Raw genomic sequence first — 19632 nt, forward strand, 5'->3', positions numbered from 1 at the left:
TCTGCTTATATCACAAGAGCCAAAATTTAGTCATGGCCATAGCTAGCTGCAAAGGAGGCTGAGAAATATAGTCTTTTTCTCCTGGGGGCCACAGGCCCACCTTTATAGGGATTCCATTACTGAAGGAGAGGGAAGATCAGGAAGAAAACTGGCAGGATCTGACACAACTCCAAGCTCTTGAAAGGACAGTTTCACTGCAATATTTCAGGTGTTTGTTTCTTTGTTTTTGTTTTTTTTCTTCATGGGGGCCAGTAGTCTTTAGTCTCAGATAAAGATTGTAGATTTAGTAAGAAACAGATCTGATTGAATTCTGGATCTGCCGATTACTTCATGTGTGTGACTTTGGTTAAGGAACGTAACTCACAGGATTGTTGGAAGAATGAAGCTACAGTCCTGGCACATGTGCAATGTGCAATAAATGATGGTGTTTATTGTCATTTTTTTCTTATTAATTTCCTCTTTGAGAAAATGTGTACCCAAAAACACATCTTTTACTAGATTTCATCATCCTCCTGTCAGCTGGAGGATGCATGCATTACAAACTCAGTCACCAAAGTGCCAAAACAAGGAGTTATTCTTTCCTTCTGATGAAGTTGGCATGGGGAATTGTTTCTGCGAATATTCTGTATATATGGGTCCCGATCTTCTGGCCCCATGGGAAATGCCATTACTTGTAGGATTCTTTGTGCTTGGGGGCTAGGTGCTCTGAATAGAAATGGCATAGAGGAATTCCAGAATCCTTAAATATGTTCCCATTATTAAGTATGTCCATTAAACATCGTTTTCCCTTACGGGGGAAAACTGTAAAGTTGCTGGTACCCCTTCCAGCCAATTTCATTGGTTGGTTCGTTGTGAATTAGTTGAGCAATGAAGTTGAGCACCAATTATGTGCCTAAGCCTTGATGTTTTTATACTTTTTTTTAAAGACAGGCAAATGGGTTATAGGACCACCTGCAGTGACCTCAGCCTGAAAACAAACAAACAAACAAAAAAACAGCCCTCAGGAGAACAAACATTCATTGAGCACTGCTATGTGTCAGGCACTGTATTAAGCACCAGAGAGCACTGAAGTCTTGTAGGAGAGACAGAATCCAAGACAGATGATACCCTGAGAAAGGAATTACAACATAAGCTCGCAGGTCAAGAAAGTTTGTGTATTCATCATTCTACGACATAGTTGGAAATTACACAGAACTCAGGATGGAGAAATTTCTACTAAAGAATGGGAAGGGGAAACAAAGATATTTGCTTTGTTGCCTTTCTTTGGACACTAATTTTGTGACCTCTCTTAGTTTGTTAGCATGTTCTGGGCCCTCCCCATTGCCAGGAATGAAGCCAATGCCGTCGGGCTGATCTGCAGGGAGCCCGGTACACTAACGTACCAACACAGTCCTGAGCGCTGTGATTATGTTTTGTGTGAGAGCCAGAATTTGTAAAAGGAATCCAGCAACGATTTTCTAATAGAAGTCACTAGGAAACGATGCTCTGAAACACATTACATTTTTTTAGGCAACAGGCATTTGTCAATTTACCATAATCTGACCTGAAAGTTAACATAGTAGAAACAGGATCGTGCTTTGACTGCAGGATTTGGGTGTAAATCTAGCTGTCTCCTTGGCTTCCTCATGATGGTGCAAGAGTTACTTAATGTTTGTTAGCTTCTATTTCCTCTTCTGGGGGATTTTTGCAGAAATTAACTGGAATGACATATGCAAAGCACCAGTGGATTTCCTGGTAGGTATTAGGTACTTAATATTAATTTACCATCTTCCCCTCCACTTGCCTCCCTTGCCCCCCAAATTGCTCTCACCAATTACCAAATTCAGTGGGCAACTTTTAGTTCTTGCCTCCTAACCCTTCTCAACATTTGACACTGCTGACCATTTCTGGGCACTCTTTCATTGTTTTGCACAATACCACCATCTCTTGTTTTCTTCTTACCTACAATTCTACCCTTGGCCAGTGCAGCTTTCTGCACCAGCCCCTGAAAGACTGGTGTTCTCCAGTGTCTATCTTCACTCTCTTACTTCATCCTGTCTTTCTTGGCAAGTTAATCTATTTCATGGCTCCAGCCACCACAGCTTTCAATCTGCTGGAGATGCGTAAATCCATACCCACTGCCAAACCTTTCCCAAACCTTGGCTTCCAACAGCCTGCTTTGTTTCTTCCTCTGAATGTTCCAGCAACTTCAACATATGAAAGCATGAACTCTTCCCTCTGCTAGATATCCTCGCTCCGCGAATGCATGGCCATCTACCAAATTACCTTTCTTTAGCATGTACCCCAACCTTCCTTTTTAGTCAGCTACAAAGTCCTGTTGATTGGCCTGTGGGATTTCTCCCAGACTTTTCTTCCTCCCCATGCCACCCTAGTCCAGGTTAGCTTTACCTCTCTTCCATTTTCAATGACCACGCTCGCTTTCTAACTGGTTTCCCTGCCTCCCTTCTCTTCCCCCCTCTAGTCTGCCTGTCACAATCATAATTAGTTTTATATCAATATATTCTCTCCTGCTTAATTATCTTTACTGGTGAAATTCTGGCTAAAACAGGGCAGTAAAGCTGTTTCTACCCCAACTCTGTGTTCTAAAACCAACTGAAAAAAAGGAAAGAAAGTTTTTATCTTCAAATAAGTTAGAAAATACCCACAACCCCAAGCTCTGAAAAATAATTGCTGAACACAGTAACAGTTGGATCTAACTGAGGGAAGACACTTGGAGGAAATCCACTTTTCCATAGTGGTCTCCAGAAAGAGGCAGCACATTGTTGAAGAGCCAGTTGTGCCTGGAACAGTATCGTGTGGGGTTGTGGGTAGCCTAGGAAAGTGTCCAAATCCCTGTTCTGCACTGGAGAGTGTCATGAGAAGCGGAGCCAAGAGAGAATCCTGCAGACGTGCCATTGTTACAAGAATTCTCAGAGGAGAGGGTACAGTAGAGATGGTAGGTGGCAATCCCATTAGAGCCATTTGCTATATATAAGGAGACACACACACACACGAAACACTTCTCACATATGTGAGGCTTCATATGTGTGCCAGGCAGACCTCCTTGTTCTTCCATCTCGTAGTTCTCCAGAAAGAAAAAGGAAAAAAAAAGCAGATATATCAAAGATGATAAAAACAGACCATGTAGTAAAAATTAGAAAACAAAGGAAGGATTAAAAATAGAAAACTAAGAGAAGGGAACTAAGAACAGGCATGTCTATTGTCAATAAATTTAAATGGGGGTAAAATCATCTATTAAAAGAAAGACACAGGGAATGAGTAACAAAATGAAATCCATATCTGATACCTTGTAGCAAAGTGAATTCTTTATTGATCAAAATTGTAAACATAAAATGGAAGTCATAAAAGTATGAAAGAAAACGTGGGTGGATTTTAAAATAATATTGGAATGGAAGAGACATTTCTAAGAACTGGATAGGACCCAGAAGCCATAAACAAAATCATGGTCAATTTGCCTATTTTCCTAATATATAAAGAGCTCTTATAAATCAGCAAGGAAAAGACCACGAACTAATAGAAAAATTGGCAAGGAAAATAAAAAGCCATTCCCAGAGAAAGAAGCACAAATGGTTTATGAACATATGAGCAGTTGCTCATCTTCACTCAGTGAAAGAATTATAAGTCAAAACAGGAAATTAAAAAAGGTTCACTTACTAGAGTGGCCAAGATTTAAAAGTTTGATAACAGAGTAATGTCAAGGATATGTGGAAACAGATACAGTCATACTCTGGTGATAGGAGTATAAATAGGTACTTTTTCTAATGGGCTAGTTGAAAATAGCTTTACCTCTCTTCCATTTTCTCAGATTTTAAAAGCACATACCTTTTGATCCAGCAATTCTGCTTTTAGTGTTTTTTTTTTTTCCTACAGGAATATTCATTTCCAAAGATATGAGGATGGATTGCAGCCTTGTATGTAATAATAAACAATTGGGAACAGCTTAAATATCTATCAGCTGAGAATCAGTTAAATAAAAGATATGCAACAATCTTAAAGTGTGGAATACCATACTGCTATTTAAAAAAATGAGGTGAGGGGCATCTGGCTGGCTCAGTTAGTTGAGCATCTGACTCTTGATTTTTGGCTCAGGTTGTGATCTCAGGGTTAACCTCAGCATCAGGCTCCGCGCTCAGCACAGATTCTGCTTAAGATTCTCTCCCTCTCTCTCCCTCTGCCCCTCCCCCTCCCCTGCTTGTGCTCACTCACTAAATATATACATACATACATACATACATAAAATCTTTTAAAAAATAATGAGGTGAAATTATATATGCTGAATCATAAAGATCTCCACAATACATTGCAAAACAGGAAAGAAGCACATACAATGCAGTGTGTAAGTATTCACTCACAGGCAAATTTATAAGAGTATTTATATGGAAAGAGAAGGTATTTATATGTATTTATATGAAAGGAGAGAGAATACGGAGTAGACACAGTATTGTGTGATGAAGACAGAGATACATTTTTTATTATATCCTTCTGTACCATTTGAATAAATTTTTAATATATGTTTGGTTTTCATAGTGAGAATAGAAAAAGGCTAAAAACAAAATACAATAAGATGCAAAAGAGAAACTTTCAGATCTTTTTAATGCGCCTGCATTATTTGTAGGATTAAGTCCAGAAGCTCCGCCCACCATGGTAAAAACACTTAACAACCTAACCCAGTTGACCTTGCCTGTCTCATCTCCCAGCATTTCTTTCCTTTGTCTCTCTTCTAGCCATAACTAACCAGTTATTGTTTCTTGAGCACATCATGACCTCAGTGTCTTTATTCATTTACCACTTTTGTATGAAATCTCTGGTTCTATCCTAGGAAATGTTCCTCATCCATTAAAGCCCAGTTCAAGTGACTGTTCAGACCCCAGATGAGCTTGTCCATCCTCCTTGCTCTCACAGCACTTTCATCTGAGGGAGGCTGGATTTGTTGCCATCTCACCTGCTCTGTGAGGGTCAGGAGGACTAGATGAAACTGATCCTCTACAGAGCACCCCGATCAGATCTCCAGTTGCTGTGTACATTGGAACCATTCCTCTGAGACTCCTGTGAGTTGGGTCTGTGTTCAAGGACAGTTTGGGCTTCACATTTGCTTGGGCAGGTCATCATACAGAAGGAAGGGGCAGGAAGGCTCCGAATACATGTTTGCTGATATCACACACATGTATGTGTTTTATATAAATTACCTTGTTTGGTCTTCACCCTTCAAAGTAGGTCTTATTAGCCTTGTTTTGTAAATGAAGAAATCTGAGGCTCAAAGAGGTTGGGTAAATCACCCAAAGTAAATGGTGGAGTTTGGTTTCAAATTTGGGACTTTCTGGCTCCAAAGTCTGTGCCCGTTCCATTCTGGAATCTGTGTTCTGGGGACGGAGGGGGATTCAGGATGAAGTAACAGTGTTCTCATCGAGAGGCTATATCCCAAAGTCTCTCTTCCTTTGTCATATGAAGGTGAGCATGGACTGGGCTGAGGGCAGGGGTGTGGAGGGTAACAGAAGGAGTAGCGTTACGGCAGATGGAGAAAGTTCAGCATGGCATTTATTTGCTAATTCTTTCTCTCTGGAAGTCCCAGATTTGTGGATGTTCTCCTGACCCAGGTCCTGTCCTTCCAAAAGGCCAGCTGGAGTGATTCTGTTTTCTGGAATAACACAGGGAGGATGATGATTAATACTTGGCCAACTTCAGAGTAGGAAATGTGAAACACGTGCCTGTTTGGAGTTCCTTCACATGTTTCTAATCAACCAACCAGATTTCACTTGAATCTTTTATGGCTTCTCTGAAATTTGTAGTGAAATTGCAAGCCAAGTGTAGCCCGGGACCTATTTGTGGTTGCTATAATATCCCCTTTCCTGACTCCTTCCACCACTTAGTGAAAATTATTATTGCAGTAAAATCTCTTAGTCATACTTTCCAGGGGGTTGAAATTTCTTAGCTTGTCATATGGATAAATGTTATATTATATTAATATAGAGCAGTACGGTTAGATGGGTCTGTGCTTGGAATTTGACAAAACACACAGTTGAAGTGAGATATTGAGAATTCTGTACATAGGATGTATTGCACCTTCAATTCAATTCAAGAAACATTTTGAGTACCTACCATGTATAAGGTATGCGGGAAACTGGGTATACAGAGACGGTTTCTACCTTGATTTCGTATGAAAGTCCATCACTTAAACCGAACACATTTTAAGTGAACTCACTATCTTCACAGTCCCGAGTTCAGATGATGGCACCAGCAACAACCCAGTTGCTGAAGCTCAAAACACTGGAATCATCTGTGATTCTTCTCCCTCATTTACAACCAGAATTAATCAAATCCAAGAGATATTTTTTCTCCTAAAGATTTCTTGATTTTGCATCCTCATCTCCATTGCCATGATCCCTTCTCTGGTTCAGGACTTCATCTCTTGCCCTGACTGTCCTAGTAGCTTTCTCTCTCAGCTCCCTGCCCCCAGGCTTTCATCTTCCTTAACCCCTGCTCGAGCAGTTACTCAAAACACAAATATAATTTGTCACTCCCCTGCTTAAAACACTTCATGAACTCACTATCACCCACAGGATGAATGCCAATATTTTCAAGGCCTTCCAAGGCCTTCCACTACATTGCCTTGGGTGCCAAGTGAGGGGAGGGTAGGCAGACTCATAAGTGAAGATACCATATAAAGACCATCTTTTCATTTGGAAACATCCAAAGCTCTGTAAAATGGGGAAACTGTGGTTTTGGATGAACTAAGATGAGTTCCCAATTCCTAGAGATCTGCCCTTTCAAGTGCATTCTGTGAAGACAGAAAAAAAAATGGATTTAAGACAAAGTAATAAATTTTGGAACTCTTTTAGTCAAAATGTGATATTTATTGGAAACATGAGTTCAAGGTTTTTTTGTAACATATTTATGCATCCATCCATTTATTCATTCACTTCTTTGATCAACAGATAACTATTGAATACCTAGACAAGGAGGTTACAGAATACTATGATACAGTCTCTGCTCGCAAGGAAGGGCAGATAAATAGGCAATTATAAGACTGTAGAATGAGTGCTCTGTTATGAAAAAACACAGGATGTTTTGAGAACACATATTAGGAGCACTTAACACAGTCCAAGGAGGGTCAGGGAAGGTGATGTTGAAGTGGAGAGCAGAAAGAAAATGTAACTTATCTAGATGAAAAGAAGAATGAAGAGAAGTTCAAGTGGTGGAAAACCTGGGCAAAGGGTCGGAAGCAAGACAGAGGGAAATTTTGTGATGCTAGTATGGTGGGATTATAGTGCCTGAGGTTAGGATAGAAGCAGATGTGGGGATGATTAGATATGAGTCTATAGCAGGAAGTAATAGGCCCTCCAGAGGACACCTCCAGTCTTTCCTGGGTCTTAGGCGGAAGTGGGACAGTGCGAGGGCTCACGGCTTAGCATGTGGAACACGGACTGGGCTCCAGCTCACTCAGCTCCTTAGCTACAGGCAGCACCTTTGTCTGTAGGCAGCACTTTGACCAGATTATTGCTAAATTATATTAAGGAGTTGACCCTCTATCTTCAGGACAATGGGAAACCCTGCAGGGAATTCAGCAGGGGAATTAGGTGGTCAGGTTAGAATTTTCAGACCATCTCCCTGGCTGTGGCATGGAAGGTAAGTTAGAAGACTTCAAATTGGGAGTGAAGGAGACTTTCTCAGTGGTCCCTCTGAGAGATGACGGTGGCCTAACCTAAAGTAGTGGCATTCACTGGAATTAGTGCCATCATGAGTCATTAAGAGAAACTCAGCAGCAGAATTCAAGGAGCTAGGTGGGAATTATAGTCTTGCTCTTTCTTACCAAAAGTCTGCCTTGCTGAGAGACACAGAATGCTGGGCTTGCTGGACCATGACTTCAACTCAGTGAAGAAATAGGTTCTTAAAACAAAACAAAACAAAAAAAACCCCACAACTCTGTTGAGTTTATATCAGTTTATAACTGATATAAAAAACCTGCCCATATCTAATGGGTATGATTTGGTGAGTTTGGACATATGCATACACCAGTCAAAGTAATGAACCTATCCATCACCTCCAAAAGGATTCTTAACAATAGAAATTCAACAAAGGAGTAGGAAGAGAAACAGAACAAGATTCTGTTTGTCTCCCAAGCTGGCCCCAAATCAGTGCCCCCTGCATCTTTTAATAGTATAATAACCTCACCAGAGCCTGACAGGGACATTTATGTTTGTGACAACTTGTTCTATATTTCCTCCCACTGGAAACATTTTCACGAGGCAATTAAAGAATCTCATTCATTACCTCAAAATGCAACTTGGGCTTTCACGGTTGTGCAATCACATCAAGTTAAATTTTTACAGGCCCTTGGTTGGCCTGGCGTGGGTGAGATGTGAACTAGCAGGGCGGGGGTGAGAGAAGCACAGAGAGTCAGACCTTAGTATCATTAGCTATATTGCAGATTTGGGTTGGTCTGTGTTAATATCCTTAGTCACCAACTCAGGGATGCTTCAAGGGCTAGTTCTTGAGTTCAAAAAACCATTAGTGAACAAAATAATCATTCATATTTTCTCTAGTTTTCTAAACACATTAAAAATCTGTTATTTTAACCAAAGAAGGAGGGGGGGAACTATCATAAAAGAACAAGGTATCAGGAGAGTTGAATTCTTTTTTTTTATTTTTATTTATTTATTTATATTATTATGTTATGTTAATCCCCATACATTACATCATTAGTTTTTGATATAGGGTTCCATGATTCATTGTTTGCATATAATACCCAGTGCTCCATGCAGAACATGCCCTCTTTAATACCCATCACCAGGCTAACCCATCCCCCCATCCCCCTCCCCTCTAGAACCCTCAGTTTGTTTTTCAGAGTCCATCGTCTCTCGTGGTTCATCTCCCCCTCCGATTTCCCCCCTTCATTCTTCCCCTCCTGCTATCTTCTTCTTTTTTTTTTTAACATATAATATATTATTTGTTTCAGAGGTACAGATCTGTGATTCAACAGTCTTGCACAATTCACAGCGCTCACCATAGCACATACCCTCCCCAGTGTCTATCACCCAGCCACCCCATCCCTCCCACCCCACCCCCCACTCCAGCAACCCTCAGTTTGTTTCCTGAGATTAAGAATTCCTCATATCAGTGAGGTCATATGATACATGTCTTTAGGAGAGTTGAATTCTATCGCCAACATTTTCCCTACTCAGGCACGGGGACACTTGATAAGACACGACCTTTCCCGGGCCTCATTGCGTTGTCTCAAAATTCCTTTCAGGGTGAAAATCCCATGCTTCTATGAATGTTGGCATTTTGAAGTATCAGCACCCAGTAGGATCTCAATATGGTATCTTTAAAATGAGAGGAATGTCCGTTGTGTGCTTGGTCCAGGGCTATTCATGGGACACACAAAGATAAATGAAAAATGTCCTTGTGTTTTAGTTGTTCACAGTCATCTACCCAGGCGGTAACTGGAGCTAGAGAGCTACCCCACAGGTATGTACAGGGGACTGTGAGATCGCAGAGGGGAGGAAGGCAAGAAAGAGAGACAGCCGAGCAGAATCCGAACAGAGGCTGGCCAGATGTGCAGGAAGGACCATTCAAAGCAGTGGAATCAGACGAGGGTCTCCCCAAACCCTTGAGCTTCCGTGAAAGGACAGCTACCCTTGGAGCTGGAAGCATAAGTGTCTGAGCAGCTGGTAGTAAATTCGGTACAGCGTGTGGCTACCTGCTACCAAGATTGTGTCTGGTCACGAGATTGGCCACCAAGGGTCAGCCACCAAGTGCTGATTTGAGATGTGCTGAAGAGACACCCCAGGAGGGCTTAGCAGAGGATGCCACAGGCAGGTCTGTATGGAAGAACTGTAGAAGGAAAAGAAAGAAATGGCTGCAGAGCTTACTCCCTCAGGTCCATGGAGCCTATAACCCCTGCTTGCTAGCGGAACCGATGTACATTTAGTGGGAAGAGCGAGGCTATTTCTGTCAGCTTCTTATGCCAGGAATGGACCAAACCCGCTACCTCCCCTACTTCCCATTAATAATTCTTCTTCAGCTTCAGCTAAATCTTGCCATTGTCCCCCACTCTCATCAAACAGAATGCAGATGACCATGTGGCAGTGGGTATGTGCATGCGTGTGTGAGATTTTCCTAGAATAGTGGCTTGCATTATGTTTTAAAGCACCAGAACCCTCTTTCCACATTAAATTTTACTTAGAAGAACAATATAGAAACAGCTGTGGCCAAACCTCAAGAGCTACAGCAGCATAAATATTTATCAGGCACTGAGAATGTCTCAGGGGCAGTGTGATGCCCTTGATATGTATCCCCTCATATCCTCTTATAACAGTGCTATGATGTGGTGCTTATAAGACAGGAATTATTTTTATCCTCTTTTTTAGAGATGAGGAGGCAGGGAATGAAGAGTTATAGCTAATGCATGGCAAAGCTCAAGTCTGACCTAGGCCATTTGCCCTCAGTATGGAGTCCTTACGGCACAGAAGTTCCTGGCCCAACGGGGCAGCTGAGCCATCCCGGGATCTGTCCCTTCTCCCTTTCTTCTGAGGTAGCAGGTGTAGCTAAGCTTCTATATCTCCTTTCTCCCAACTCAGGAATTAGGATAATTTACCAGATTGCTGTGTAATAGGGTCTAAGAAATACTGCCTTGGTTTGTCTTCTAAGATCTCTTCCAGAGTCTGTATTCTGTCATATCAACTCAATGTGAAAGGGATTCTTATGGACAAAAAGGTCTTCAAAAGTGGAAGTAGGTGCCAATCACACACACACACACACACACACACACACACACAGAAACCAGACAGTTATTACATGATTCCATTTATATGAAGTGTCCAGAGTAGGTAAATCTGTAGAGACAGAAAGTAGGTTAGTGGTTACCTAGGGTTGGGAAGCTGGGGAGACAACGGGGGTGGGGGTGGTGACTGTTAATGGATATGAGGTTTCATCCTGGAACAATAAAAATACCCTAGAAATATCAATTCTAGAATAATTCTGTGAATATCTGGAAAACCACTGAGTTGTACAATTTAAATTGAGGAATTGTATGTTATGTGATTTATAACTCAATACAGCTCTTAAAAAAACCAAAAATTAAAAAATAAGCATAGGGCTATCTCTTTAAAAATTCATCCATGTGTTGATCTGTTAATCTGTGAATTCATTCTATAGTATCCGTGGAGTGCCGTCTCTGGCTGGGGAGTCTGCTACACATGAGGAGACAGGGAGCCCCCCTCCCCCGCCCCTGGTCAAGAAGAGTCCTGACAACAGCAGGCAGTAGGAAGCCTTCTCTCACAAACATATATGCAAGGAGAGAGGAGGCTCAGAGCTCGGTGGGCACGCTGGGATGACCTGGGAGAGGGGGTGGTCTTGAGCCCAAGCCTAGACCTTACGAGGGAGACCAGTGGCAGGTAGCCAAGATGGTGTATGGGTGTTCTAGGTAGAAATAGCAGCATGCGAAAGCTTGGAGAAATGAGAGTACAGGTGAGTGTCTGGTGGTTTGCCTGCCTGGATAACAGCCCATCATGTGGAAAGGCCAGGAAGAAGGGGATTGCAAGATAAGCGGGAGCTAAGTGACTCCATTCCTTCAATCATTCATTCATCCATTCATTTCTTTACTGAGCATCACCTGTGTGTAAGGCAGAGGTTAGGTCAGTGGTGTCAAGGTTGGCTTTCAGAATTGCCTGGAAAGCTTACAAAAATTGGTAGCTGGGTCTCACCCTAGGAGTAACTGGTCTTAGGGTGCTTTGGGCATCAGAATTTTTCAAAGCTGCTCAGGGAGTTCTATTGGCAGTCAGCATTGGAAACCAGTAGGCTGTATAATGGAGCTAAAAAAAAAAAAGATTAGAACAACGATGGTCCTGGCACTTGGGAGTTGACACTCAACAAATGTTTTCTGAGAACTTACTAGGTACACCCTGGACACTGGGAATGTAGCAGTGAATAAAAGAGTCCCAGACCTCATAGAGGTTCAGACTAGTGAACGGAACAGAAAATAGGAAGCAAGCAAACAGAGGAGTCTCTCACTACAATGTGAAATAAGTGATGTGAAGTAAATAAAGATTAACAGCCAACAGTGAGGGAGAGGGTGGTTCCTTAGATTGGCCAGTCAAGGATGGTCTCTTTGAGGTGACTTTAAGCTGGGTTCTCAAAGAAAAAACTGGCCTTAGAAGATTCATGAGAAGTATGTTCCAGGCAGTGGGCATGTGTGTATGTGTGTGTGTATGTTCATTGTTGTTGTCATTGTAAGGAAGGCACATATTCAAACCACATTAGGAAAAAAGGGGTTCATTGTATGGAGAGACTTGAATGTGTTTATAGGTTATGGTGTTTTATTTATCCTTTTATGCCCAGAATCAAAGGTGCTGACTGCATGTTATAGTTGTTTTATAAATGTTTACCAAATAAATGAACTAATGAAATCAGTAGAGAAGAAACTGAAAGATAGGGTGATGGTTGATCAAAGAATGTTCCAGAGGACTTGGGAAGAGGGGGATTCCAAAGCATACAGAAGGAGGGGCATCTCTGAGGTGGGAGGGAAGGAGCTGGGGCAGGAAATTTCTAGTGCAGAAACAGGAAGTAGCATTCCCTCCTGATATCTACAGTGTTCTGCTGGGGGAGAGGAGGTTTGCTCAAAGGGAGCCAGGTGGACGTGAGCTCAGGGTTCTGAGGAGGTGGGAAGAGTGACTTTGTGTAACTGGAGAGGTGGGATGGTCAGGGACATTTGGAAAGATCACAAGCGTGAGTGTGGGCGCCGAGCCGAGGCTGCAGACCCCATGTAAATGGTGGTACTGGTGGACATGGCCGTGTGGTGACATGTAGCACGAGCCAATAACTATGTCTTGGGGGGTTGTACATAGATGGTATGGCAGTGATTTAGGACAAGGCAATGAACAAACTCTGAGTTTGGAAGGAGAGAAAGACTGAAACTGATATTAAGTCTAGACTGGGTCATTAAGGAAGTTATGTTGAAGAGCTGAGAGATAACAAGGGGAGAGAACAAAGGACAAACCATCATGAGTCAAAGGCCAAAAGTGTGGTGGAGAGAAGGAAATGAGAGAACTGGAAGGGACGGAGCTCCTTGTTTTCTCCTCGTTTCCTCCTTGTTTCTCTGTGGTAGGCACTGCGCACATCCAGGTACTATGCAATAGAACAAGAGTTACCTTTATTGAGCGCTACTGTGTCTCAGAAGAAGAGCGAAGAGTTTTACCTACCTAATTTCATTTCATTCTCATAGCAGATACCATAACCCCCATTTTACTGATGAGAAAACTGAGGCACAGTGAGGTTAAATAGCTTGCTCCTGTTCTTGTAGCGAGGAAGAAGAAACCGCATGTGTCTGATGAAGCTAATACCCATAACTTCCAAGCTAGGTTGATAGATATTTTTTTTCTTATTGTAGAACAACATATGACTCCTGCATCCTTTTCATGTGAGCTGATAACCCAGGCCAGCTGTATTAACCCACTCGGCACTGCAGGATGATGTCCAGATTCCCTAGAGTGATACAGGAGCCTGGTCAGAGTCCAAACCCACACCCTCCTCTCTAGGCTCGGCCTCCCACACCCAGTGCGTCTGCCTGCAGGAATTATTTTCAGTTGCCCAAGGCACCGGGACAGCTTCTGTAGGTGGTGGTGTCTGGATCAGTGATGTGCTTCTCCCTCTTCTCCTCCTGGCTGACTTCTTACAGTCCTTCCAAAATGAGTGTGAGTATCACCCCCTTTCCCCTTCCCTAAGCTGAAAAGAAATGAGAGCGATACCACCTGACACACCAGATGTCTCCAGGGCATCTCTATAGACCATCATAGCTCTTCTCTGCACAATAAGATTGTGGGATACTGACTCCTTGTTCAGGGCTCTGCTCACAACCCCACACCCCCGTCCCCTTTCATCATCTGGAAGGACCCAGAAAAGAGAGGGGAACAGGCTCTGATCATCACCAGTGATGGACTCTTGTAGCAGCCTAAGGAACCCCTGGTTTGTACCCATACCTCAGAGTGGCCAGGCTGGTTCCCATAGCCTTTTAGCAGCTGCTAAAGGAAAAAAAGTCAGACAGTTAAAAAAAATGTACTCAATAAATTTGAGACATCTGTGGATAGCATGATATGGATATCATATCACAGCTATTCTATTAAAGCAGTTTCTAACACTTTCATAATTCAGAAATTAAAATAGTTGCAGCCATTACCACTTTATAGTACATGTTATAATTTCGTGTTACAGTGTGTGTGTTTGTGTTATAATTGACTTTGAGCTGTGGGCCACCCAGCAGGGAGGTGGGTGCTTTGTGGAAGTGGCCAGGCTGCCAGTTCAGAGGCCGGAGATTTCACTTTCTGGTTGGGTGATTGAGCAAATACCCTATTTCTCTGGAGCTTCTGTTTCTTTCTGTGTAAAATGGCAGTAACAGGCGAGCCTCCCGGCATTATTTGAGAGGCCAAATGACAGCACGACTGTGAAAAGCGCTTTGTAAACTGTAGCATGCTCTAAAGGAGGGGGGGAAATGGTGCTATTATTCCGGAGAATGTTCGAGTATCCAGTATCCAGTATACGGCTGGCCAGGTTTCACCTGGAGAGGCTCATTCAGGGAACTCATCAGCAGCAGGCAGGAAACTCCTGCAGCAAAATCCTTTTGGAAGCAGGGGAAGAATCCTACGGAATGAAGGAGAATCGCAGATCAAACCTCGTGGAGACTCTCCTGGAAAGATTACGGGATGAAAAATTAACTTGGCACTGTTGGGGGTGGGAATGTGGACGGCTGCCCTGGATGCCCCCGTCTTCAGCCTCCGGACACTTTCCTTCCCCAAAGCCATTTTAGTCAAAGGTCATGTGTGAGTCTTGTCAAAGGCCAGCTTCCAATGGAATCATTGTCCCCCGGGACAGCGGCCCCCTGACTACATCTGCATTGGAGAAATCCCAAAAGCAAACGGCCCAGTGCAAACAAGAGCAGTCCGGGGCCGCCGTCCCGGGGCAGAGCTCACAGGTCCGCCGGCCCGCAGCAGAGGCCGCGTCCGCAGCGCGGGGGCCCGGACCAGGCGCCCAGACGCCGGCAGCATGACCCGCCGCGCCGATCGGGTACGGTAGGCGCCTCTCTCTCTCTCTCCCCGTCCTCCATTGCTGGGGCTCCCGAGTCCGAGCTGCCGTTTCGTCTGCCCGGGAAACCTTGCAAAGGGCCTCCAGATTTGCCGGAAAACCGTCTCTGTTGGGCTGCGTTCCCGTGCACTCAGCTGGAGCAATTTCCAGGCGCGCAAGATGCAGAGCTTAACTCGTTTCGAGTTTTCGTTGCCAGGGAATGTTTGGGTTTGTAAATACTGTGTCTCTCGTTTCTGGAAAACGAGCCGGTGGAACTTGCGGAGAGGGGTCGTGGACGAGTCTCCGTTCACCCACGGGCTCGAACCCGTGCCCAGTGGGAGCTCCCCGCGGCACGGCCCGGCTCCGGGTGCTGCGAGCCGTCTCCTCCCGGGGCCGCGGGCGGCTCCGCGTTTTGTTTATTACCTGTTGCACAAGGGCTTTGCAGGAAGGATGGGGATTTTTAAAGCCATCTGTTTCTGTAATGTTCTCTGGGATCCTACACTTGTGTCCAAAGGAAAGAGAATCATCTCGCAGACGGAGGGAGCCCCTTCCGCACGGGCCGGGTCCCCTCCCGGGCTCCACAAAGGAAAGATTTGATTGGCGTGCACACAGCCGGGCAAGCCAGTCTCTCTCGGCCCTTTGTACTTAACTATTTGAACGAGTCTTTCAAATGGATCTGGCTAATTTGGGGTAAGAGTTGAGGCAGCCTGGGATCTGCCCTGAGTAAGGGTGCTTTTGATCTGGACTTGGACATCTCCCAGGGCAAACAGAGCAGGTGGGGAGGATCGGAAGGGGCAGTGGGCACAGCCGGTGTGGAGGCGCGAGCGGTGGGTCAAAGGGTTTCCATTGCTGCCCTGCCACACACTCTGGTTTCATTTTAACAGGTTAAGCCCAGAGCCATTTCTCCCTGATAAAGGGAATGAAAACAAAAGCCTTTCTAGCGCTCAGCAGGACGGAGAGGGAAGCCGGTGGTGGTATTTGTTGACGTATTTATCTCACGCTCAGTTCCACGGAGGCTAGGAGGTTCTCCACACTTCAGTTCCTTAGATGTTAATGGAGCTTCTGCTCTTCCCCATCTCCATTTTGTCCTCCACCTTCCCCACCAAACTTCTTGAGAGTGGGTGACATGGGCTGTCTCCACTCCCTCACCACCTGGTGACTGCTTCGCACCCCTTCAGCTGGCATCTACCCTGGCTTCTGAAGGCAAATCTTGCTCAGGGCCACCAAAGACCTCTCTGAACCCTAGAGCAAGTTCAGTTTTCTCCGGGCTTCTCTGTGTCATTTTGAACCGTTGGTCGTCCCCCTCTCTATCTCCTGACTTGGTCCTGGATTCCCTCTGACTTTCTCAGTGCCGATTTAAGGCCTTTAAAGGTCTTCCTTCAGCAGTGTTGGTGCATCCTGAGAATCCTTGATTCACTTCCCTTTCCATCCCCTGGGAACTCTCATCCGCTCCCAAGGCTGCAACCAGTTCATACAAATCTCCGGCTTATTCCGATCTTTCTCCTAAATACCAACCTTTATATATGGAACATCTCCACTTCGACGTCCCCGGGAACACCTTAAGATCAACATGTTGGAAACTGAATTTATCTTCTCCCTCCTCCTCCTGGGCCTGCTCCTCCTCTTCCATTCGCCACGACTCAAATGGCCTGCCCGGGGTCCGAACCAGACCCAGCAGCATCATCCTAAGCGACTTCCTCTCTTTCATTCACACCTGATCGGTCACCGAGTACTGCACCAAGTCTTGCTTCTACTAGCTTCACACAATTCACACGCATCCCTGCATCTCCATCTACTCCGCCACCGTCTTAGTTGAAGTCAGTACCTCCCCACATTCTATTCGAGTCACAATTTCCCACTCGTAGGCCAGTCCTACCCATCCCACGCCCCCTGTCTTGTCACCCAACACACTATGTCCAATGATCTTTCTAAAATGTAAATATCATCATACAGATCTTTTTTGAAAAGTCTTCAGTAGATTCCTCTTTTTTTCCTGTTGAGTTAGTGCGCACAGGTTCTCCATGACTTGCCTTTTACCCTGCTTTGCAATCTCATCTCTTATCCTTTACTTCCTCTCCACATTTTATGCACATTGCTTGCAAATTTAGGCATATTAAACTATTTACGAAACATGACTTTCCTCCTTGCCCTTGTCTTGGGTCTGTGTCTATATTTTTCCTTGAAGACTCAGCTGAGAGCTACTTTCTCTTGGAAACTACCCAGACCATCTGCTCCCCATCCTCCAGAATGGGCTAGGTGGCCATCCCATAGTCTTCCAGAGCTTACTTTATTCCTTCTGTCAGAGCATTTATCAGTCCTTCTTGCACAAACTATTTATTTGTCTCCTACTGGCCTGGGAACTCCTCAAGGGCAGGGATCAGCCCTTTTTGTCTTAGCATCCTTAGAACCTATAACCTGGACCCAACTGGGATGCTCAGTGAGTTTGTTCGAATTCTTGTGCAGTTCTTGTCAGTGACTATTATGTTCGGGCATTGAATAGGGTGAGAGAGATACAATCTATAAATACAGTATGGTAAAGGATGACAAGCGAAGGTCATTCTCAGGAAAAGGCATGGTCTTCACCTTTTTAACAAAGGAAGGGTTTAGACTTTCTGGGTACTTGAGATAATCCCCCAAGTGTCCCAGCTCACTCTCCAATCCACATTTCAACTCATGAGTTTCTCTGATTACTCCCTGCATCTATCCTCACCTTGTTCAAGATCGGGAAGAGCTGCAGGAAAAGCCTTTTGCAGGTTTGCTTTGGCTTTGTGAAGGCGAAGGACTCCTTTCCAGCTGGAACCCGGCATGGGAAGAGGGCCATAGGGAAGATAGGTGGGCTTCTAAGAGAGCCTTTTGATAAGCTGCTACCAAAGACACAAGCTGGTATCTTCTGATGCCAGGTCTACAAGGCCTCAGAAGGGACCAGCAGATGAGATCTCTAAGGCTGGCTTGAGTGTGGTAGAGGTTTGGGAGACTAGAGGGGAGAAAATGCAGCTTTGGTTTTTCCAAAGAGAGAAGTTTGTGCGTCTGAAACTCTAGACGGAGGTGAGTGACGATTAGGTTCTATAGAGAGTTATTGAAACTGCAAGTTGTTCTGGTGTGGGGCCGTGGTTCTTTTGAGATCTGGATGGACATTACTCTTCTCAGCAAAAATGGACAAGATGCAGCACAGGGCACTTTCTGTAAACTTTCAGGAAGTTCATACAAGTCCACTCTTGGATTCCTTTGAGTTGACATGAACCTCAGGTTAAGAATCTCTAGTCAAAGGTTAAAAAAAAAAAAAATCTCTAGTCAAAGGATTAATTCATTCGACGGATATTTGGGAGGGTAGGTGGTGATTAGTAGGAGCCAGCATACATCCAATTAAGCATATTTTCTCTTTTGAGAGGATCCCAGTGTAATGTGTGGTATTGAACCTGGAGTCACAGGACCTGGGCTCACATTCCTGCCCTGGCACTCACTAGTTGTGTGACTTTCTCTCTGAATCATGGTTGTAGTATGTATTAAAAAGGGGTAATAGGTGTTGGAAATTTTAACTAAAATAAAGCACCTGGAACATGGTTATGCCTACTTATCACTGATCATTTCAAAACCTTGATTTCAGGAAGGGCCCAGATCTTACGATATTCTTCTGGATTAGGAGAATGAATGTGGGATAAATCACCACCTAGTTGAATGCGATTGTTAAAGGCTATTGGATTAACAGGTGGATGTCTTTGGTAGAATGCTCTGGGCTTTGTCCTTAACCCTCTTTTATTCACTATCATTGACATCCATGAAGGCATAATACATTGATCACATTTGCTTAGAAAAAAGGCATAAGGATTAAGGGTCCAAAAGCTATTAATCAGTTGTAGTCTTGTGGGGAAGTATGCAGAAATAGATATAAAATGTATTGTGCATGGTATATAAAAGTCAATTGCAAAGCATTGGGTGTATCTGTGTGAGAGGGAGAGAGGTGGGGGAGTGAGAAATAGAGAAAGAGGAAGAGGGAGAAAGAGAGGGGAAGAGAGGAGGGGCAGAGAGGCAGGGGGCAGGAAGTGACAGAGAGGGAATGTTTAAGATAAAAGTCATGGCTTCATACAATTAAGGTTTAGGAGTTTAAACTGACAATAAAATCAATAGTGAGATGTATCCTCTAAAATAATGTTAGGTTTTGTTTTAAAAGGTATAGAATATAGAACACGGGAGGTGACAGTCATTCTCCTCTGCTTTGTGCAGACCATATCAGAACAATTGTATCTAGTTCTGGGTGATAAATATTAATCCATTAGCATTTTTTAAAGCATATATTATGTACCAATCATTGTGCCAGATGCTGATGATAATGGTATTAAGAAAGATAGACTTGCTTTCGTGGAATTCACAACATAGCAAAGGTACTAGAAGAATAAGCAGCTGATTTAAATCCGATGTTATGCTTGCTTTAATAGGGGAAGCTTAGGTCCCTGTGGAACCACCTAACAAGGGATACTTAATCCAGACTTAGTTGGACCAGGGTAGACTTTTTAGAGGAAGTGATGTTTAAACTGAGACCCAAAGGCTGAGTCAGGGTTCTCAAGGTGCAGGTGGTGGAGGGAA

At 43.9% G+C, this 19632-nt stretch overlaps 1 protein-coding gene across 8 annotated transcripts in view; it reads left to right on the top strand.

Moving 5' to 3' along the window:
* The window catches only part of ENPP2 (ectonucleotide pyrophosphatase/phosphodiesterase 2), a 144641-nt gene that overhangs the window by 19995 nt on the left and 105014 nt on the right, over window positions 1-19632 (top strand). The window contains exon 1 of one of the 8 annotated variants that reach the window (XM_036080397.2): window positions 13557-13688. The exons of 6 other annotated variants lie outside the window; for them this stretch is intronic. In XM_036080397.2, the coding sequence (XP_035936290.1) occupies window positions 13632-13688 (57 nt within the window). In that variant the 5' untranslated portion in view covers window positions 13557-13631. Of the gene's footprint in view, window positions 1-13556; window positions 13689-14893; window positions 15055-19632 lie in introns of those variants that run through there. One more of the 8 variants, XM_078072067.1, reaches the window with a different exon arrangement.

This window comes from Halichoerus grypus, chromosome 5 (assembly GCF_964656455.1).
Source record: "Halichoerus grypus chromosome 5, mHalGry1.hap1.1, whole genome shotgun sequence".
Classification (NCBI taxonomy): domain Eukaryota; kingdom Metazoa; phylum Chordata; class Mammalia; order Carnivora; family Phocidae; genus Halichoerus; species Halichoerus grypus.